The sequence below is a fragment of the Papilio polytes genome, unplaced genomic scaffold, assembly GCF_000836215.1.
Source record: "Papilio polytes unplaced genomic scaffold, Ppol_1.0 DF824492.1, whole genome shotgun sequence".
NCBI lineage: Eukaryota > Metazoa > Arthropoda > Insecta > Lepidoptera > Papilionidae > Papilio > Papilio polytes.
In genome coordinates, this window is record NW_013524712.1 from 82,413 (window position 1) to 103,615 (window position 21,203).

The following is a 21,203-nucleotide window of genomic DNA, read 5'->3' on the forward strand; positions in this document are numbered from 1 at the left end:
AACAACTAGCCCCTCTTTAAACAACAACTAGCCCCTCCTTAAACAACTACTAGCCCCTCCTTAAACAACAACTAGCCCCTCTTTAAACAACTACTAGCCCCTCCTTAAACAACAACTAGCCCCTCTTTAAACAACAACTAGCCCCTCCTTAAACAACTACTAGCCCCTCCGTAAACAACAACTAGCCCCTCTTTAAACAACAACTAGCCCCTCCTTAAACAACAACTTAAACTCCAAAATTACCCCCTTAAACTAACTAATCCCCCTCTTGATCACATATCTGCAAATTACTCTCACATAATCCAACCCCCCAGCTACTAAAAAGAGTTACAATCCCAGGTTACCTAAAACTAGTACTAAACATACCTGTACTGCACTCTAAAGTTATTGGCAGCTTCTTTCAACTTCATTTGGGTCACAAACATCTCCGGAGACAGCATCAAATCAGCGTTGGTCTGGATCTCTTGGACCAACTCCTCCACGAAGTACCGCTGCTGTTCTTCCGGCTCCGTGGTCCTGGAAGACCATAGGACCATTACCAGATTTCCCTTTAATTTCTTCTAGGTGTCGGACCACGCTAACAGGGTTATTTGAATATAGTCTAAACATGACTTTTTTGCTTGCTATTTGTAACATAAAATGGTGTAAATAATTGTTAGATATTATATAAATTGATATTATTGTGGACGATTTAATATTAAAAATTACGTAAGTCATACAGGGCACACTTTTCATGAAAAGAGAGAGGGGGCGATGGGGGAGAGGGAGAGAGAGGGAAGAGGGAGAGGGGGAGGGGGAAGAGGGAGAGAGAGGGGGAGATAAAGGGGAGAGGGGGAGAGGGAGAGAGGTGGAGAGGGGGAGAGGGGGAGAGGGAGAGAGAAAAGGGGAGAGTCAGAGAGAGGGCCTTGTAGCGCTATATACTAATATTATAAAGATCGTTGTACTTACCATATCCTGCTTTCTATCCACGAAGCGAGACAATGTCGTACTTCTATCGGAAAATGGTCTCCATAGATGGCGCGCACCTAAATAAAGAAATTAATTTAAAAAATCAAATTTTCATTTTATTTATTTCCCTATACTGCTTAAAACCATATACACCTTAATCAAGAGTTGCATGACGCATGCGTGAAATTAAAAAAATAGTAAAAAACATAGCCTATGTTACTCACTAATAACTTAGCTTTGTTACCGTTAAAGAATTTTTGACATCAGTCGAGTAGTTTGTTTTACTTCAATACATACAAAAATACAAATCTTTCTTCTTTATAATATTAGTATAGAAGTGTAGATTATCTCCCCAATAATTTTCAAGGACCCTTTAAATGATTGATGTTCAAACGGGTCCTTCAATATGCCAACTACCCTAATAATCACAAAGTCCCCCTTTAAGTCATAGAGTAGTTACCAGTTCTAATTTGAATACAGTGTAGTCTTAGGAATATTTTAATTTGTAAAAAAGTAAAAGATAAAAAATGTAATGTTGCAAATGAATTAAAGAATTTTAAAGGCTCTGGTTTCCATGCGAATTATTCTCAACCGTCCCCCCACGCCGCTCTGTCCCCTCGTGAGAATAAAAAGTTTCATCGTGCCACCTTTTAGTCCCACTATCACCAATAAGGTGACCAATGGAACCATTTTGAAATAATACATGTTCCAACCGTAAGGTAATCATAAGAATGGAACTTGGATGAAACTTTTTATTCTCACGTCGGGACAGAGCAGGGTGACGGTTGGGAATAATCCCTCCATGCTAGGGAAATTGTATAATCAAATAAAAAAATAAAAATCAACTTGGTCAACACTCATTATGTTGAACATTTTTAATGCTGGCAACATAGTAAGTAAATCATGTAAAAAATTACCTGCTGCAAGCTTTCTTGGGGCAACTGCTGAGCTCTTGCCCAAAGCGACATGATGAAGACTGGAAAAAACATTATTATTAATTATTTTTCTATATTAATATAATAAGGTGTAAATGCACACTTCTTTGTTACCTAAGATGTCAGCAATTACAGCATATTTTTGAACAATTCTTTCTTTATTAAAAAGCCCGACACTTACATCACACTTTAGGCTATATATTTTCATGCATTTAAACTCAGGGAGCAAACAAGTTGGTTAAAAACCTTAATGTGCGAAAGGGACCTTATGTAGCTTAGCTGCCAACATCAAGGAAGTAAGATTGCCATGCATTGTCTTCATGTCATTTTGACATTTGCAATTGATAATTTGACAAATGTAAACGAAATATTAAAATTTTCATAATTTCATTTGGATGAAGCCGCACAAGTTTATAATAAAAGTGGACCTATGCCAGTCAGAACACAAAGTGAATGATACTTCATTCAAAGACTGTTGTTTAAAACAACTAACAAAAGAATCTACATACAAAAAAACCCACATAAAAAAACATAAACATGCACAAAAAAATCTGAGTCAGTCAGGAAAAGAATTTAAAAAAACAAATTCACTGTATTTGTATGGATTTTACAATTATATTGAAACTTGAGCTGATTCCACAACTTATGATCAAAACATGTGAACTATGAAAAACAAAATTCTACATAGTCCTCAGGAACCTGACTTTTTGATTATAATAAAATAGGGGCAAATGAATGGCAAAACACTGAGGTGGTCAACATCCCCCATGGACATCCGCAGCACCAGAGGAACTACAGATCCGTTGCCGGCCTTTGAGGAAATGATGGGCATGCATCTTGAAGGATTCTAAGGTGACATTTTTCAAAGATGAATCATATATTCATATATATTAAAATGAATGATATATATTAAATCCTTATAAGGACGCAGACCTCTAGTATCCCGTTTAATATTTCTTTTTATGAATTTGTTTGTTTTATTTTTGATTTGCTAAGTTTTAGTATTCTAATAGCTGATTTTAATTTTGTATGTTTTGTCTATTATATACAGTAGATAGTTTTTTTTTTTTTACGATTAGCTAACTTTAATCAGCTGTTTAATTTAACTAAAATAATTTTTTGTTTATACTTATTACAAAATTGTCTTGTTTAAAATAAGGGATGTTGTATGTAATTATTGTTTATGCATGTTAAGTATTTGAAGCAAGATGTGTTTATCTGTAATTGTAGTTACATGATGCCACGTGTGTTTGGATTACTAAATAGAAATCAATGAATGTCATGTAATTATGTTGATAAGCCTAATTTAAATAAATAATTAAATAAATAAATAAATATCCCATGTCCATTTTAAGAAGTTTGAGAGTAGTACCAGTGGTATAGAAAGTAAAAAAGCATGGTACGGGCATGTTATGATGAATTGCATGTTACAAGGAGAATGTTAGTTATGAGTACACCGATAGAGGTAGACATAGAAAGAGATGAAGGGAGTGACTGAGATGATGGATAGAGTTATGTGGAGGACAAAAACCTGTTGCATCACTACGGGAGTAGTGAAAGGTGGAAGATAATATCCTATATGTTAAAGACTTTGTTTAATATCTATCTTTTGACAAGATATGTTTGCATTGCTAAATTATTAAGTACTAGCTGTTCCCAGTCGGCTGCATCCGCATGAAATTATGAAAATTTTATTTCATTGTTTACATTTGTCAAATTATCAATAGCAAATGTCAAAATGACATGACATAAAAAACCTTAGCAATCTTTCTTTCTCAATGTTGGCAGCATCTTATAGTCTCTTTCCCATATTAGGGTTTTTATCCAAAATATTTACCCCCTAAGTTTAATAGTGTTAAAATATATAGCCTAAAGTGTGACATAAGTATAAGGCTTTTTATTAAAATAAAAATTGTTCAAAAATATACTGTAATTGCTGACATCTTAGGCAACAAAGTAGTGTGTGTTTACACTTTATTATATCAGTAGCTTTATTACTTTAGTATATTCTATGCAAAGAGTATTTTTTTCCGGGATCACAAGTAGTCTATGTGTTCCAGACTCTATATGACAATCATCGAGATCCATTCAGTTTAGAATACAAACTGTAACAAACATCCATCTAAACTTCTGCATTTATATGCTAAAAATAACTGACAAGACAGAATAACCTTTTGATATGTTTTTTTATAAACTCAAAAACTACAATATTTGCAGTATGTCAATATACTGTTATGTTTTTCATAAGAATCTTACTAAAATGTCCATTTAACCTTTTTAACCGGTGATCGTAAACTAACTTGTATATTAAAAAAAACCGTATTAAAAATAGATTACAAACATGAACAAGGATATAACTTTATAACACAGATAATTAAATAGTAATGTATTTAAAATAACTAAGCAACTCACCTCTATTCAATATGCGTAGTTCACGATTCCAAGAAGAACGATTATAGTTAAGAAAAATTACTTATACATGCGATAAGGAAAACCCTTTAGAGATAACGTAACCGAAGTTTTTAAATGTTTATAATATATTTATCCTTGTTGGATAAAAGAAAAAGGGTGGGTTCATATCTCCAGGGCACTAAATAACACCTGTATCGAACGGTTTCCAAATCAAGGCACCGAGGCTCCGCGGCCAGGCGAGATTCCTGGAAATCTGACGTTTACACACACAAACAACAGATGTATACAACTGATGTAGGGAAATTATTACTAGTGTTGTAGTTGCGAATAATTTTAAGTCGATTTGTATATCGATTCAATTCAACATACGATTTTTGTTGTTGGAACAATCAATAGGTAAAATTAACAAGCTAAGTTAATTTTGCTTGTTAATATTGTAATAATGTTATTTGATTGCTAAAGATTTATAAGTTCTAGTATGTGCATTATTATGTAGAAATTGACGTTTTCTTAAATAATCTACAATAAAGAAATGATTAGAACCGCAGATTGAACATTCAATGTTTTATATTCATTAAGTAACAAAAGTAATTCTCAAGCTAAAGCTTGGTTAGGAATAACATATTTTTAAAATTAATCATCGAGTTACTTATTAAGATCTTTTCTAATGTTTGCATCTAGTTTTGTATTTGAATTTTTAAAGAATTAAATCGATTTGTGACGATTTGTGTAATCGATTTTTAAATGTTGTGTTTACGCACATCACTATAACACGTAATATGAACAAAGCTAATTTTAGCAATATGTCAACAAGTTGTCTGACGCTTACCAGTTTACATTTTAATAATTTTCAAGATGAAATATTGATGTTTACATATTATTATTTGGTTATTTAAAATAAGACAAGCGCTGAAGACCTTACAATATATCTGATAAAAAATGCTCGGTATAATATTTCCAGAATAATACTTAAAAGGAAAAGTCACTCAATGTTGCCAGAAGCAAATTTTATTTCCTACCCAACTTTTTTTTATTGAAGGACCCCTAAGTCTTATGATTTAGTTGCATCATTAATCGAAGAACAATCTTCATATAAGATACTTCACGCATGTAATAACTGTGTTGAAGGTTCCTCATAACTTTTAGAATCATTTTCTTGTTAATTCGTCAAAATTAAAATGAATAACAAAGTTTTCTACATACTAGTCTGAGAATAATTATTATTTAGATTACCAAGAATTTACAAATAAATGACAAAAAAGTTTTCAATTATTACAATATTGAAAGAACATGCACAAAACTGTCAGAACAGAGGAATAAATCTTCTAAAAACGCCATTTTATTTCAAAATTGTATTCCGTCATGTTTACATTTTTCGTGATTTAAAAAACGGTAAAAATTTCAACACGTTAATGAAATAACGCTTATCATGGATAAAACGAATTCTAAGTAAGTTACAAAATAACATTTTTATCAATAATTGCCTCATACCACTTTATAAAGCAATGTTAGGATCTGTCAATCACAGAATAATATACGAAAATAAGAGTAGAAAAGGGATTGGCAGAATGTATAATTTAAGTGTTTTACCGACCATAATGTTAATCGGGTACCAAAATTCTTAGTAAAAATCAGAAACCAGCTTTTGTATTTACCGTACTAGCTTAGGGTAGCTTTTAAAAGCGATAGAAAAATCCATGAATCTTATCATCATTTTAGTTGACCAAAAAGAGGATTTACTCTTTTAAAAATATGTTTGTAATTTTATTTCGTTTCTTTTATGCCAGTGCTTCAAAATGTTCATCAAAATCATGGAGCCACAACAGAACCACTGATGCTGAAATAATAGAAAAGAAGGGCAGTCAGAAGGGCAAAGGCAATGCGTATGTATAACATTTTTCTAGATTCATCTAGAAAGATCAAAGGCGGATACAGCTTTTGGCGCTAGGGGGATGTCACATAGCTGTGATCAAGTCATGAGCTTGACAAAGTATATAAATATTTTGTCTAGCTCTTGACCAATCACCTCAGGGGGATCATGACCCCGAGGACCCCCCCCCCTCCGATTGGCCATTGAGAAAGATCTATGGAATTTTGTGTGTTTCGAAAGATTGCAGACTCATCATATGGTATTTTTCCCTGTAGTATTTGATGCGAAGTCATTTGTAAAATTTTCCCTACTAATTTTATAGACCATCCACCTTTTCAGTGCGAAACCTCCTTGCCCATATTGTAAGTCATGGCTGAGTAGTACATCGGATATCCAACAGGGTAGAATAGACAAGACTTCATCGCATGGGACACCGTAAGAGCTAATTATAATAACGTAGCAATCAGCTATGAAATTACACACACTCAATGTACTGAGAAATTTAACTCCAGTGTTAGTGTCTAAGAATTAGAACTTAATTGACATCAACATGTTTACATGTTATGTTACTGTACACGTATAGTAGTTGTTAATTTCTTTAGGAGATCACCTGGCAACACAGACTTGTCAAATCTCAAAATAGAAGCACCATCAGCAGTTTGCTCACCACATCTCAAATATGGCATATTCAATCAAAAGAAAATTACAGTTAACCCGTGAGAATTACCTTTAATAACTTAATTAAAACAAGAATATTATGAGATTGGTTATTTATGGTTTCCTTTAAACAATACATTCTTGACAGTAATTTTGCATGTTATGTGGCGCTGCGATCGCAATAAAGTATTTTCGAAAATCTGCATCAATTGGTATTGAAAAGAAACGCAATAATTCAATAACTACATTATTTTTAAACCGATCATTGATTATTTCCTATTAATCTCTCTTTCACAGGAGATCTGTAGAAAGACCTAAATCGCCTATGAAACAACGGTTTAGTTCTGCTGATATGGATAACAAAGATACTGGTTAGTTTTTAATTTGTGTGGATTTACACATATCTTTAAATTTCTTCGCAGATATGTTCTGGTTTACCGTAATTTAAACGAAAATTTATTTCAGTTTCGGAGCCCGGTAGTCCATTTTTTTCAATTCGTGCTCTGAGCGAACAAGACAGGGATAAGTTTACACCGCTGCAGGCGAAGGGAGGGGACATGGCGGCTCGACTACTACCCGCAAAACCATGAGAAGCTATTGTACTGTTTTGTAATAAAAATTGTAGAAACGTACTCGTCTATGACTTAACTCTGACGCCCTACTTATTAGTTCTACAGTCATTAGTTTTGTGAAGCAGGGAAAAGAAAATAAAAGACGTTTTCTGTCATGTCATTTCTATTTCATATATTCTAGTTGTAACATTACTTGTTTTTCTAATGAAAACATCAAAAACATTCTTATTTTTTATATAGCTTGGAAAAACAGGTGTCATTTTTGTATGTTTATTCGTAGATTTTCTCGTTTTAGTCATTCTTCTCGGCGCTCACCAATGTTTCTACAGCATCGCCACCATCAGGCTGAAATTTATATGCATTTTATTTACGAGTTTTTCCCTTAAATTTTTTAATTTATAAGTACTAACGTTACCTGCATGTCGGCTACAGTTAAAGGAGGTCCGTCATCTCTCAGTACAGTTTCACCGTCGAGTTTTTTAAGCTGTGGTAATCTTCGCGCCGCCTCCGCGCGCCATGCTTCAAGTTCACAAGCGTCGTACAGAGGGTTGCCAACAAATAATAAATCTTCTAAATTCGGTAACTCCTAAAATTAATTAATAAAAAAAATAAGAGATTGTACTATATTAAAATTTTAAAGATATTATCTTTACAAATATTTTACCTGCAGTTTATTAAATTCGCTCCATTCTTTAACTAAATTATTGCTCATATACAATACTTTTAAATTCCTTAAAACGTTGATACCTTTCAATTTTTCAATCAAATTATATGATATCCATAATTCTTCTAGCGTGTCGCCTAAGGGTTCCTGTGATTTAGATGTATTAACCTCTTTTAGTCGATTTTATTACTTGAATAACAATAATAACAGGTAATTACAAGATAAAATCTATATTATTGTGAAAAAAGGCGCTAAAAAGCCAGCGGATAACATGTTTTAACCCTTTAAGACGTTTAGTTAAAATAAAACACTTTATTTAATGAGCAGACTAGCTAATAAACATTATTTCACAAGATTTAATGATTAACATTTTAAAGAAATATGGAAAAAATATTCTAAATGTTTTTGATTCCTAAGGGGTGATGCTGATGGCAAAGGTGGGCAAAGGCATCTAAGCGGGTAATAATATCACAGCTTATCAAAGAATAGTAATACCATGCCAGCAAAAGATTTAATGTAATTTCTTCCTAAAGATAAAATACGAAGCTTCTTCAAACTGTTCAAGCCAGTTACTTTTTCAATCATGTTTGTTGATAAACTCAATTTCCTACGAAAAAAATACGATTTAAATTTTTAAATCCGATTAGAGTATTTATTTTTTTAATTAATGATCGCACGAATAACTTACTCGCAATTTGCAAGACAGGATAAAGAGTTATCCATTTTTTCTATAGGTGGCCATTGAAAAATGAAACTCACTTCTGTGGCTGTTGCAGCATGTTGGCCAGTTTTTTCTTCCCATCGCTTAATAGCGTCTTTTATTGTGGTTGCTTTTGTGGCCATTTTTGGAGCTGATTAGTTTTATCTTAGTTACTATTATATTGATTAAACTTACCTTTTACTACTTTTTGAGAATTCTACCAAAAGTCTGACAACACTCATTAGCCTACCAAAGTTATTATAAAGCGGGAAAATAATTATTAATAATTTATGCCTATTAGTGACTTTATTCGATATTATCTTTTGGATATTTTGAATAGCATTTGGAAGTTTTAATTTTAATTGCTTAATTATCGGCAAATTAGTAAGAATCCAAATATTTTTTCATTATTTATTTTCGTACCTGCCATAGACAATGTTTTGATTTATAATCTACTTGTGTACGCAACTAGAAATACGAAATGGCGGCTTTGCACTGCTTTACATTATAAAGAAATAACTATTAACCGATATCTCTTAACAGTGATATTTTAAATCTTTTAATATTTTTCATTTTCTGAGTACGACTTTATTGATCGGGAAATTAAAAATAAAGCATTGTGTCAATCTGACGTTTTGTGATTCACCATAGTTTTTAATTTTTTTCTTTTTTTGAACGATTCTATTTTTTTAATTAAAAAAAAACAAACGCCTCTCTATTGTCTGACGGTACGGATAAAATTTTGTTTTAAAGGTAAATATTTTGTATTATCTCAATAATTTGGGCTTTCATCTTTACTTTTAACAAGAAACTGTTTCTAAAAAAATAATGGAATCAATTATAGTTTTTCTGTTTGTGAAATATCACTGTGACCGAAATATTAAAAAGTTATTTTGTCATTTTTTGTTTCCCGCTGTTTTGGTGCGATTTTGAAGTGAAATTGCTCAATTATTATTAATATTAAGTGAAAAGCGCTTTTATTCGGATAGCTTTAATATTACTACTGCGCATGTAATGTCAGAGCAATGAAAATAAAGCCATGGGCGGAATATTTCGCTAGATAATGTTTAACTGAATCGCGTATTATTACAAGTATTGCTAAAAAATAGTAAAATAGGCGATTTTCTTGATAAATTTATATATGCAAGCGACTAGAACAATAATATAAGAACTCGTATATGAAACATGCCTAATTTTAATGTCTGTAGGTGTTAATGTTATCAAATATTATTTCAGATGTCTACTCCAGTTAGAACTGTAAATATTGTACCAATGCCTAAGATTAGGGTAAGTTTTCATTCATTTACTGTCTAATTGCCTTTATTACTGTGAAACAAAGACATGAACACTTGCTAAAGTATGATTTTAATTGTATAAAGAACTAGCTGTTGCTCGCGGCTTCGCCCGCGTGAAATTTAAAAAATATAGCATATGTTACTCACAGATAAATTACCTTTCTAATGGTGAGAGAATTTTTAAAACCGGCCCAGTTTTTGAGTTATTTCAATACATAAAAAATACAAATCTTTCCTTTTCATAATTTTAAGTATGGATTAAAAGAACTTAATAGCCTATCAGCCTTATAAATAATTGTGGTATGAAGTTAAACTTAAGAATAAACTAAGTATAAGTAAATATTTGTACAAATTTTGTTTATGCCCAATTTATTCCTAAGTATAACTTTATACTGCATTTATTTGTAAGGCTGTAAGTATTTTAGACCAGTGAAATCCCATCAGCATCGTATATCTATTCTGTTATTGGGTTGTCTTTGTGTCGCCTCGCTCAACTTCCTTCATGTCTTCTCCCTCAGCCTATAAACAAGTGATTTTCAACCTTTCTGTTGTGGCACATATTTAACAATATCGAAATTTTAATTACTTACTTTGAACAGTGGTAGAGCCCACATTAACATCTTTGCACGAATGGGCCGGCTCGCCCAATGTAATACTACGACCACACAGAAAATAGGCGTGAAGTGGAAGCAATTCCGCGTTTCGTCTGATGAGTGTGGTGCCGGAGGCCTAATTTGAGTCCCTTTTCCTTTCCACCCTTTTCTTAAGAGGAAAGGATGGGAAGGAAAAGTGAATTTGACGGTGGAGGAGACGCATATGAAGGGGAAATGTCCTCTTTATGTGTGTTTCCACCTCCGTCAATTAAGGGTAGGCAACGCATCTGCAAATAACGATGTTTATGGGCAGCGGTCGCTTTCCATTTCGGTAGATACAGATGGCCGCTTGCTTGTTTGCCACCTTGTATTATAAAAAAAAAACTTCAACACACTGCATAAATAGTTTATGACATAAATATGCAAAATTTGGCAGCACACAAAAGCGGCACAGTGGTTAAGAATCACTGTTCTAGACTATTCTACAGCAAAATTCCACTGTTCATTTTAGGCTACAAACTGAAACAAACTTCCATCTTAGACTTTCACATTTGTAATATTAGCAAGATTCTTTACAGAAAGAGATCTCTGATGATGAAGATGAGGACACCGTGGCTTGTCAGATCTGCTACAAGAATTTTGTGAGCGAAGTAGCGTTGAGGAACCATGCTCGGATGGAACACACTGAGATATATATTAATGGAGATCCAGCATTATGGACAATGACAACTGTAAGTTCTCTCCTCTATATTACTACCGAGGCACCGTTTTTTATAAATAACTCTATCACTCCCTTCTTTGTTTAAAAAGGTGGCAAACAAGCAAGCTGCCACCTGAATCTGCGAAAATGGTGGACCGACTGCCTATAGACATTCTCAATTGCAGATGCGTTACCCTTAATTGACGGAGGAGACGCACATAAAGATGATTTTTCCCCTTCCTGTGTATCTCTTCCACCGTCTAGTCCACGTTCCCTTACCATCCTTTTCTAATAACCATTTTGGAGCAATCAGGGCGCTTGCTAATTTGCCTTCTTATAATATAAAGAAAATAATGCATTACTAGCTTTTGCACGCGACTCCGTCCGCGTGGAATTAAAAAAAATAAAAGTGAGTAGCCTATGTGATTTAGACTATCCTCTACATCTATACCAAATTTCATCGAAATCCGTTCAGCAGTTTAGACTACAAACTCTAACATCCATCTAAACTTTCGCATTTATAATATTAGTAGGCACTACACTGCCTGTTGACTTCTACATATCTTTGAGTTTCTTAACAAGTAAATTAAACATCTTTCAAGCCTAAAACACGATCACAACCTAAAATAGAAGAAAGAAGTATAGAAGAGAAAACTAAAGAGTTAATAGCATCAATGACTCCGACAAGTATAACTAAATTAGCCTCGGAAGATGTCAGTTATATTATAGTGAAATCAGAAGACGGCCCAGAAGATAAAGCTCCGAAGAAGAAGAAAGTGGAAAAGATCGAGAAGGAGAAAATTGAGAAGCAGAAAGTTATGACTCCAAAGAAAGAGAGAGACCCGCAGCCTATTACGTAAGTAATACAGAATTATTTTTTAGAGCAATAGTTCGCCGAAATGGCGAAGCTTCAGCCCTCTTAATAGACGGAGATGGACAAAAAGAGCATATTTCCCCTTTCTATGCATCTCAATCAACTTCCCCTTCACATTTTTTAACAGTGGTAGTGCCCGCTTTAACATCTTCGCACTGTAGGGCTCTCAGCAATACTACGACCATACAGACAGGTGTGAAGTGGAAGCAATTCCGCGTACACTCTGATGAGTGTGGTGCCGGAGGATTTATTTTAGTCCTTTTCCCGTTCCACCCTATTCTTAAGAGGAAAAGATGGAAAGGAAAAGTGGATTTGATGGTGGAGGGGACGCTTAGGAAGGGGAAATGTACTCTTTATGTGCGTCTCCGTCAATGAAGGGTAGGCAGCGCTCCAATTGCGGATGTCTATGTGCAGCGGTCGCTTTACATTTCGGTGGATTCAAGCCGCTTGCTTCTTTCCCATCTCATAATATAAAACTTTTGTTTTTTCAACTGATTGTCTACGCAGTGGTCCATTCGAGTGTCTCCAACCTTCGACCCTGGTGGCAGAAGGAACCTGTCACCAGATATTCTTCTCATGCTGTGAGTATTCCGCTCACTTCAGAGATGAGCATACAAGAAGAAGGAAAGGTCTTCGCTGTCAAGTTTGTGAGAAACCTTTAAATGCTGTTGTAGACCCTCAAGCTTTATACAGTTGTGGGGTGAGTTTTATTTTTGTATTTTTAATCTGTATTGTAATTTAGATTGGAGTTCCCCAAACTTTTTTGTTTTGTCCCTTGCCATGTTTTTTCCTGTTGTGTAGACCCTCTACTTACCTGATATTGATTTACTGTCTCCTAACTGTAGTAAAGTTTACTGTTAAAAAATTAACGAGAAAACACATGTAAATTTATTATTTGAACGAGCTGTTGCCCGCGACTTCGTACGCGTGGTATTAGAAGACATACAAACTATAAAAATTACAAAAAGCTACGTATCCCGGGAACCGGACATTTCTCTGAGATGAAGCTTATCCCATGTGTACTCCACACTTTGTTTTATATCTGTGACAAATTTCAATAAGATATGTTGAAATTGCAGAATGATCGAGTAAACATTAAAAAACTAAATTAATGAATCCCACGGGAACTAACTATTCCCGAGATAAAAAGTAGCCTATGTGTTCTTCCAGACTATGCTCTAAACCTGTGCCAAATTTCATAGAGATCCGTTCAGCCGTTTAGGCTACAAACGCTATCAAACATCCATCCATCCATCCATCCATCTAAACTTTCGCATTCATAATATTAGTATGATTACCTGAATTGAAATTTAAACTATTCAAAATAAATAATGTATATGTTTTGATATTATAAGTATGATGTGAGTAAATAGGTACTATCAGTGTTTGTATTGAGGTTTACTATTGTGGACCCCTGTTTCCATTTCATGGACCCCCAATTTTTTTTCGCTTACGTAGAACCCTTGCAGGTTGTCAGACCCCTAGGATTGATAAAAACCACTTTGGGAATCACTGTTTTAGTTAGTAATCTATGTGTATACTAAATTTCATCTAGATCCGTTCAGATTTTATTGAGTTTTGGGGTACCAAGTATTTTTAAATTTAAACTTTTGTATGAAAATGTTAAGTGATGACTTTTATTTTGTATTTTTAATCTATTGTATGCTTTGAATAAAAAAAATATCTATAACATATTTGAGATAGTAATCTGTATGTCAAATTTCATCTAGACCTGTTCTACTTTTATTGAGTTTTGGGGTACCAAGTATTTTTTAATCTATTGTATGCTTTGAATTAAAAAAAATACCTATGACATATTTGAGATAGTATTCTATGTGTATGCCAAATATCATCTAGATCCGTTCAGCTGTTATTGAGTTTTAGAGTACCAAGTATTTATAAATTTAATCTTTTGTATGAAATGTTTTTAGGAGTTTGACCTTAATGTCTATCTCGTAATTTTATAATTAAAATGGATGAGACCTTAATTTTTAAATAAATTAAAGATACATATAATAATTTAACCCTCAAAAGCCTGATTTTTAAAATCGAATTACAAAATATATAAGTGTACCTTTTACTGTGTTTTTTACTAAAGAGGAAATGTAGTATAAAAAACGATATTTTTATATAGTTTCGTGATATACTCGTTTTTGTTTTCTAACTTGAAGATTATCAGTCAAAATTATAAACCTGCTGATACAGTACAGTGGTAGTGCCCGCTTTAATATGTTAGCACTGCAGGGCTCGCCCCCAATACCACGACCACACAGACAGGCGTGAAGTGGAAACAATTCCGCGTACAGTCTGATGAGTGTGGTGCCTGAGGCCTAATTTTAGTCCCTTTCCACCATTTTCTTAAGAGGAAAGGATGGGAAGGAAAAGTGGATTTGACATAGACGCATAGGAAGGGGAAATGTCCTCTTTATGTGCGTCTCCTCCGTCAATGAACGGTAGGCAGCGCTGCAATTGCGGATGTCTATGTGCAGCGGATTCAAGTGGCCGCTTGCTCGTTTGCAACCTCATATTATATAAAAAAATCGATTGTAGCCCAATGTGATTTATAACCCCGGTATATTGAAACTTCATCTATATAAGGGTTAAAATTACTATGTCCCTTAGTGTATAGATATATACGATTTAAATTTCTCTTTCCAGGTATGTGGTATAGGTTTTCAAACCAACAAGGAATTATCCGATCACAGTAGTCAAGCACATGTCAAATTAAAACCATTCGAATGTACAATATGTCATAAAAGATTCACACAACAAGGTGGTTTGCAACAACACACACGTATGCACACAGGTTATAGGCCGTTTTCATGCACAATATGCACAAAAACATTCACACAGAAATCGGGTTTACAGCAACATTTCAGAATACATACGAAAGTTAGACCGTACCGTTGCGTTATTTGCAATAAAACGTTCTGTCAATCTGTACATTTGAAACAACATATGAGAACACATACAAATGTATCTCCATTCCAATGTGGTATCTGCGATAAGAGATTCAAACAAAGTAGCCATTTAAACTATCATTTGAAATACCATAATCCAGCAACGATGACGGAAGAACAGAAGAAGAAATACGAAGAGTTGGTCGGTTTGATAGGAAAGAACCCGGTTGAAAGTGAGAACCCAGTTGAATATGAGAACCCTGTTGAAAGTGAAAACTCAGTTGAATGTGGGAACCCAGTTGAGTTGTGTGAACCCCAGTTGGGTGATGATAAGATTGAATCGTCAGATGAACCTTGGTGTGTTACTTTTGTAGACCCAAGTAAATTTACGGAGGACTCTAATTATTCAACTTAGGAGGGTTTTTGTACTTAATGGAAGTTTTTACTTAACTTGGGAGGGATTTTTATGTGAAATTTGTCACCTTGAGTTGGTTTTTTACCAAATGTTATTATTTTTCCTATTGTTTATTGTATTTTTATATATTTGATGTTAAAAATTCTAAGTTTGAAATTAAATTTTAGTTGTTTTCTACGATTTTTCAGTCTTGTTGTAAATTCTTTGCAATAGTTAAAATTAATGTAATCGAAGATGCATAAAATTTAGTACTAAATATATTTTATAAGAGATAGTGTAGTTTTCTAATTTTGAAAGAATTTTTTAAATAACCCTGGTAGTTTTTGAGTTTTTTAGTAAGAAATATTTATAGATGGTATTAAAAAAACTTATTTGACGACATTGGTATTTTATAATTCCGTTTATAATGTGACTAGTGATATTGTAAAAGGAAGTATAGTTGAGTTAGAAATGATTAGTGCTGAATAATGTAAATTATATGGAAAAAATTCGGCTTTGGTACAATTTTTATGTAGGAAAAAATCTTTAAAATTAACCTGTTTTGCAATATCTAAGTTATTAAAAATATAGCCTATGTTACTCACAGATAAATTACCTTTAAAATGGTGAAAGGTTTTTAAAATTGTCCCAGTAGTTTTTGAGTTATTTCAATACATAAAAACAACAGCAAGTTTTGGATATCTGATGAGAAAAAACCTGTCGCCTAATTGCGAGATATGCAGAAAACCAGAAGATATCCAACACTTGCTGTTGGAGTGTGAGAGAAACAGACGGGAGCGCGAGCTAATTTTCCGGGAGCTAAAGCTCAACCCGTCCGATGTAGGCATAATTATGTCAATATTGGCTGAGCCAGCATCTGAAGCGGCTGTACGATTATGCCAGCTCGTTACTTAGGATCTAGTAGCAGCACTATGGGATTGACATGTCTTTCCCTAGACAAAAATCCCCTTTACCTAAGTAAGATTAAAAAAAAAAAAAAAAAATACATAAAAAAATAAAAATCTTTACTCTTTATAATAATAGTGTAGATTTACTTGTGTAGTTAAGTTTTTATCGAATTTTACTTGTAATTAATATGAATAAAAATGTATTTTGCATGAGATCTCTTTTTAGATATAAAATCTCGATTATTTTGTTCCCTTTTTAACTGTCTAGATTTGTTTCTAGTTTTATACGAATTTTAGTCATAAAAAATATATATTCAATAGATAAGTTACATTAAGTTAGAATTAAGTAATGTAAATATTAAAATGAAGTTACTTCTAATAAATGAACTTTTTTAATTCGTCGTTTTATTTATTAACTTTTGAGATAAAATATGTTTTTTATTAGACACGTAAAAGCTAGTAATTTTTTAAGATAGTCTAATGAGAATGAAAGAAAAATTTAAGAAAAGACCCTTTCAAAGGTTTGAAAATAGTTTTTTCGGTAAAAAACTAGCTGTGTTGCCTGCCTACATCGTCAGCGAGATATTAAAAATAATATAAAAATAGCCCACTAGCAGTTGCCCGCGACGTCGTCCGCATGGTATTAGAAAACATACGAACTATAGAAATAACAAAAAGCTGCGTTCGGGAAACCGGACATTTCTCGGGAATGGAGCTTATCCCATGTGTACTCCACACTTTGTTTCAGATCTGTGCCACATTTCAATAAGATATGTTGAACCGTTGCAGAATGATCGAGTAAACATTAAAAAACTATTTTTTTTTAATTGTAAAAACCAGCGCTTGACCACTATCCCACCTAGACCAAGGTGAAGATGTGGTCGAAGGATAGTACGCGCTAGTTTAGTAAGTACTAATTCACCCTGCTCTTAAAGGCACCCACGTTATAATTTGACGGGAACACTGACGCCGGCAACTTATTCCACTTCTTTGCTGTGCGCACGAGAAACGATGTCTCGAATCGCATCGTTCGAACCCAACGTTATGAATCCCACGGGAACCGTAACTATTTTTGGGATAAAAAGTAGCCTATGTGTTCTTCCAGACTATGCTCTAAACCTGTGCCAAATTTCATAGAGATCCGTTCACCCGTTTAGGCTACAAACATCCATCCATGTACAACAGCTACAATAAGGGAAGTTTACATACTCAAGGAGTTACTTCGTTACTTTTTAGTGTATTACTTTTTTGAGAAGTATTTTGTTTTCAGTGTTATTTGTTAGGAAGTTGGTTTCATTTTTATGTTTGTTACCTCGTACATTATAAAGTACTGTATAGCTTTTGTCGAAATAGGCGTCATTAGAATCGTCTTTGGAGTGTCATACGTGACGTCATATCACCACAACCATATCTGACGTAAAAAAAATTGTAAAAAATAGTGAAAAAATAGACCATCTCAGCCATCGTTATTCCACTTCTAAATGTATTTTTCAATATCTTGGTGTTTTTAAGCTTAGATTATAAAAGCTTTACTAACAGAGGTAGTGCCCGCTTTAACATCTTAGCACTGCAGGGCACGCCCCCAGTAATACCACGACCACACAAGACAGGCGTGAAGTGGAGGCAATTCCGTGTACTGTCTGATGAGTGTTGTGCCGGAGGCCACATTTAAGTCCCTCTCTCTTTACCACCCCTTTCTTATAAGGAGAGTATGGGAAGAGGAAGTGGATTGACGACGGAGGAGATGCATAGGAAGGGGACGTATCTTCTTTATGTGCGTCTCCTCCTCTGTCGTATAAGGGTATGCAACGCATCTGCAATTGCGGAGGTCTATGGGCAGTCGCTTCGCCATTTTGGCGGATTCAGGTGGCCGCTTGCTCGTTTGCCACCTATGTTAAAAAAAAGCTTTTGTGCATATGCCAAAAAGGAAGGTAGGTATAAAAAAAACACAGACATATTTTACATTATATTGGGAATTTGTCTATAAACATTTTAAAGTCAATTATTGTGACAAATCAAGATTTGAAATACACATTATAACATATTTTTATATAATACGTGAGCTTCTATGACGACGTACAGAAAAATATAGAAAAAAAAAACAAAAAACCAACTAAATACAGTACATAATAAATCAATTTCACTCAATAAATACATATATTTAACTTCTCTGTAGGGAAAATATTACATAACCAGAAAAGTCTTAAATTAGGGAACAATTCTATTGATTCTTTTATATAAATAAAAAATTGCTTTAACAATTTCAAAACACAAAACGGAAAATTTAACCAAACAGCAAAAAACCCGTACGCCGTCACAAACTAACCTAACTGTCATATATTCTAAACTATAACATTTCTAAAACTACCAAAAATTACAACATACCATAGAGGGGCGACACGAACAATTTCCGCACATGGCAACCCACAAGTGTCTTTATATTTAAAAAAGATAAACGTCACTCTGACAGCTAACCTACAATAAACTTAACGACTAATAGTAAATACCCATGACACTAGCGTGCGTTTAAGATTTTTTTAAAAGCAAATTACATCGAGTAAGTGAGAAAACATTGAAAAAGTTAAGCAAACCTTTAAAAGACCAACTTTAATATAGATTAAAAAAATACTATCGATTTTGAGTTAAGAAAAACAATTAAAAAGAAAAACAATATTAAAAAGTTAACTCCCAAATCAGAGATATCAAAAAAATAGTTGAATTCAATAGAAATAAGCTTATATCGCTCTAATTTCTGTTACACTTAAAAAAATTCAATGAATACAGTTGTTGTATTTATTTTTTTTACAAAAACTGTTCTATAGACAGATATTTGTATACCAAACACAATGCCAACAATTTACAGACGAATTGAGTACCTCCTTCTTTTGGTAAGTCGGTTAAAAAGTGTAACTTATATGTGATTCTAGACTACATTTTACATCTATGACAGATCTGTCAAACTAGGGTTGTAACGGAAACCCGCTTCCGCATCCGCAAGTGAGCAACTTCCGCAAACGATAGCTCCGCATCCGCTTTCGCTCACATTATTTCTTATGCGGAGTTATAACGGTTAATTTACGTTTTATCGTGAAGCCCTTCGCCTCTGCATCCGTTTCCGTTAAAATGGCCTACAACCCTAATCCAAACATTCGCATATATTTCACAACTCCATCCGCGTATTAAAAAACCAAAACCCTGTTCAGACTATCCCTAGTGACAATCGAAATACCAGCATTTTAAACCACAAACATCCATCCATTTTGACAATATTAGTAAATCACATACGTCATTTGTCTATGAATTTTGGAAAATTCTAATCAACACAAAAACCTGTCTTTATAGTGTTAAGTTGACCTTTACAGAGTAATCTCAAGTTACTTAGAAATCTCAAAGTTATTACAACACTAACAATTGTTTAAACATAGGAAACCGGACATAAGTCTGTACTTAGACATTGTTTACAATTTCTACCTATTTCTATTGAATTCTCCTATAAAATAGCTAAATTATTTTAATTTCGTATTTAATGAAAAATGTACCGAAACGTAGAGATAATTGTTACAAAAAAAAATCAGTAAACATGTTAAAAAATTTAGTTTTAACGTTTTTGATATATTGGGCCGTATTGGGACAAATTCCTTACAATATGACAGTTGTTAAATTGTCAAAAACATCTATAGTACAAATCTACATTTATTAAAACTCACCTACAAGACGATAATTGCATTTTCTATAGAAAATTTTAAAGTTTGGGAAATAGTAAATTTTATATACTAAAAAATGTAAAAAGTGAATCGTTATATTAGTTGATTTAGACGATTTTAAAAAAGTAAAACCGTATTTATCGATCGAGAAACTCACTCAAGGGCAGGGGAAGAGTGTCGATGGCTCAGTTAGCACTTGACTTGTAATCTACAGGTCTTGGGTTCGAACCCTGTACTAATGATTTTCGATTTTTCGATTTTTCATATGTACATAATTTACCCGACGTTCTTACGGTGAAGGAAAACATCGTGATGCACATATCGGTGAAGAAATTCAAAGATATGTGTGAAGTCAAGCCGCAGTGACTAACTTAGGGTAGGCTCCGAGCCCCTCGGTAGGGACATATAGTGGTGATAAATTTATCGGTTATTGGTTATAGAGACCGGATCATAAACTCTTAAAAGCATATTATTGCCAAAACTACAAAACAAAAGTATAGTTTCTATTGAAACTAAGATTTTTTAAATTATTTCTCCCATAATCTGTGACTCAAAACCTATACTGATATATTTATTTAAAAAACATCTGTTAGTTGATTTAAACTAGGGTTGTAACGGAACTCGGCTTCCGCATCCGTAAGTACGGAACTTCTGTAAGAAATTAACTCCGCACGTTGTCGTTATTTCTTATGCGGAGTTATAACGGAGGTTAATTTACGTAACTCGAGTAGGGCGATTAGGTATTGTTATGTCAACTAGATACGTAGATTTAATTTTAATTTCTTTAATAAATCGCAATAACATTGACCTCCGCTTCCGCAGAGGTAGCCCTTCGCCTCCGCATCCGCTTCCGTTAGCGACCTCCGTTACAACCCTAATTTTAACGTATATTTATTTTAAATTATCTAAATCAACTGATATACGATTTACTAAAAATCTAGTATTTAATTGAATACATTTTGTTAATTTTTAAACTTTTAAATTTTATCAAGACTATATACAAACATTATTAAAAAAAGGCAAATAAAAACAAACAATTTATATAAAAAAAACACACAATAATTCACTGATCTCAAA

General features: G+C 33.5%; 4 protein-coding genes across 8 annotated transcripts in view; 2 read left to right on the plus strand and 2 right to left on the minus strand.

The window, feature by feature from the left end:
• The window catches only part of LOC106107473 (signal transducer and activator of transcription 5B), a 26,216-nt gene extending 21,658 nt beyond the window's left edge, over window positions 1-4,558 (minus strand). For all 4 annotated transcript variants that reach the window (XM_013288441.1, XM_013288377.1, XM_013288612.1 and 1 more), the window contains exons 1-4: window positions 4,296-4,558; window positions 1,866-1,924; window positions 949-1,025; window positions 367-516 (exon numbers count right to left, since the gene is read on the minus strand). In XM_013288441.1, the coding sequence (XP_013143895.1) occupies window positions 367-516; window positions 949-1,025; window positions 1,866-1,916 (278 nt within the window). In that variant the 5' untranslated portion in view covers window positions 1,917-1,924; window positions 4,296-4,558. The remainder of the gene's footprint in view (window positions 1-366; window positions 517-948; window positions 1,026-1,865; window positions 1,925-4,295) is intronic.
• Window positions 4,559-5,614: 1,056 nt separating this feature from the next.
• On the plus strand, window positions 5,615-7,454 carry LOC106106636. Of its 2 annotated transcripts, XM_013287286.1 has the most exons (6): window positions 5,617-5,744; window positions 6,083-6,178; window positions 6,505-6,600; window positions 6,768-6,881; window positions 7,120-7,193; window positions 7,288-7,454. In XM_013287286.1, exons 1-6 carry the CDS (start codon window positions 5,725-5,727, stop codon window positions 7,410-7,412), a joined length of 525 nt encoding a protein of 174 aa, XP_013142740.1. In that variant the 5' UTR covers window positions 5,617-5,724; the 3' UTR covers window positions 7,413-7,454. The 2 variants fall into 2 exon arrangements, with proteins under 2 accessions (XP_013142820.1, XP_013142740.1); XM_013287366.1 differs by lacking the exon at window positions 6,505-6,600 and having other exon boundaries at window positions 5,615-5,744.
• A 146-nt stretch (window positions 7,455-7,600) lies between these two features.
• LOC106108233 (dynein light chain 1, axonemal-like) lies at window positions 7,601-9,264 on the minus strand. Its single transcript, XM_013289367.1, has 6 exons — window positions 9,182-9,264; window positions 8,747-8,909; window positions 8,554-8,665; window positions 8,059-8,205; window positions 7,810-7,980; window positions 7,601-7,739 (listed from the first exon to the last, which is right to left on the minus strand). The coding sequence occupies exons 1-6, from the start codon at window positions 9,186-9,188 to the stop codon at window positions 7,686-7,688; spliced, it is 654 nt and encodes a 217-aa protein (XP_013144821.1). The 5' UTR covers window positions 9,189-9,264; the 3' UTR covers window positions 7,601-7,685.
• LOC106108144 (zinc finger protein Xfin-like) lies at window positions 9,245-15,830 on the plus strand. The gene is made up of 6 exons (XM_013289275.1): window positions 9,245-9,511; window positions 9,995-10,045; window positions 11,225-11,377; window positions 11,949-12,202; window positions 12,728-12,920; window positions 14,879-15,830. The coding sequence occupies exons 2-6, from the start codon at window positions 9,995-9,997 to the stop codon at window positions 15,533-15,535; spliced, it is 1,308 nt and encodes a 435-aa protein (XP_013144729.1). The 5' UTR covers window positions 9,245-9,511; the 3' UTR covers window positions 15,536-15,830.
• The last annotated feature ends 5,373 nt before the right edge of the window (window positions 15,831-21,203 follow it).

What these genes read in the sequence shown, in the direction of transcription:
- LOC106106636 (XM_013287286.1), top strand. Translation starts at nt 5,725, where the DNA reads ATGGATAAAACGAATTCTAA. An exon ending in ACTTCATCGCATGGGACACC is followed by an intron (nt 6,601 to 6,767) that starts GTAAGAGCTAAT and finishes TAATTTCTTTAG; the next exon opens with GAGATCACCTGGCAACACAG. An exon ending in TATGGATAACAAAGATACTG is followed by an intron (nt 7,194 to 7,287) that starts GTTAGTTTTTAA and finishes AATTTATTTCAG; the next exon opens with TTTCGGAGCCCGGTAGTCCA.
- LOC106108233 (XM_013289367.1), bottom strand. An exon ending in TTAAATCTTTTGCTGGCATG is followed by an intron (nt 8,206 to 8,553) that starts GTATTACTATTC and finishes TCTAAATCACAG; the next exon opens with GAACCCTTAGGCGACACGCT. An exon ending in GCGAATTTAATAAACTGCAG is followed by an intron (nt 7,981 to 8,058) that starts GTAAAATATTTG and finishes AATTAATTTTAG; the next exon opens with GAGTTACCGAATTTAGAAGA.
- LOC106108144 (XM_013289275.1), top strand. Translation starts at nt 9,995, where the DNA reads ATGTCTACTCCAGTTAGAACTGTAAATATTGTACCAATGCCTAAGATT. An exon ending in TACCAATGCCTAAGATTAGG is followed by an intron (nt 10,046 to 11,224) that starts GTAAGTTTTCAT and finishes GATTCTTTACAG; the next exon opens with AAAGAGATCTCTGATGATGA. An exon ending in AAGCTTTATACAGTTGTGGG is followed by an intron (nt 12,921 to 14,878) that starts GTGAGTTTTATT and finishes TTCTCTTTCCAG; the next exon opens with GTATGTGGTATAGGTTTTCA.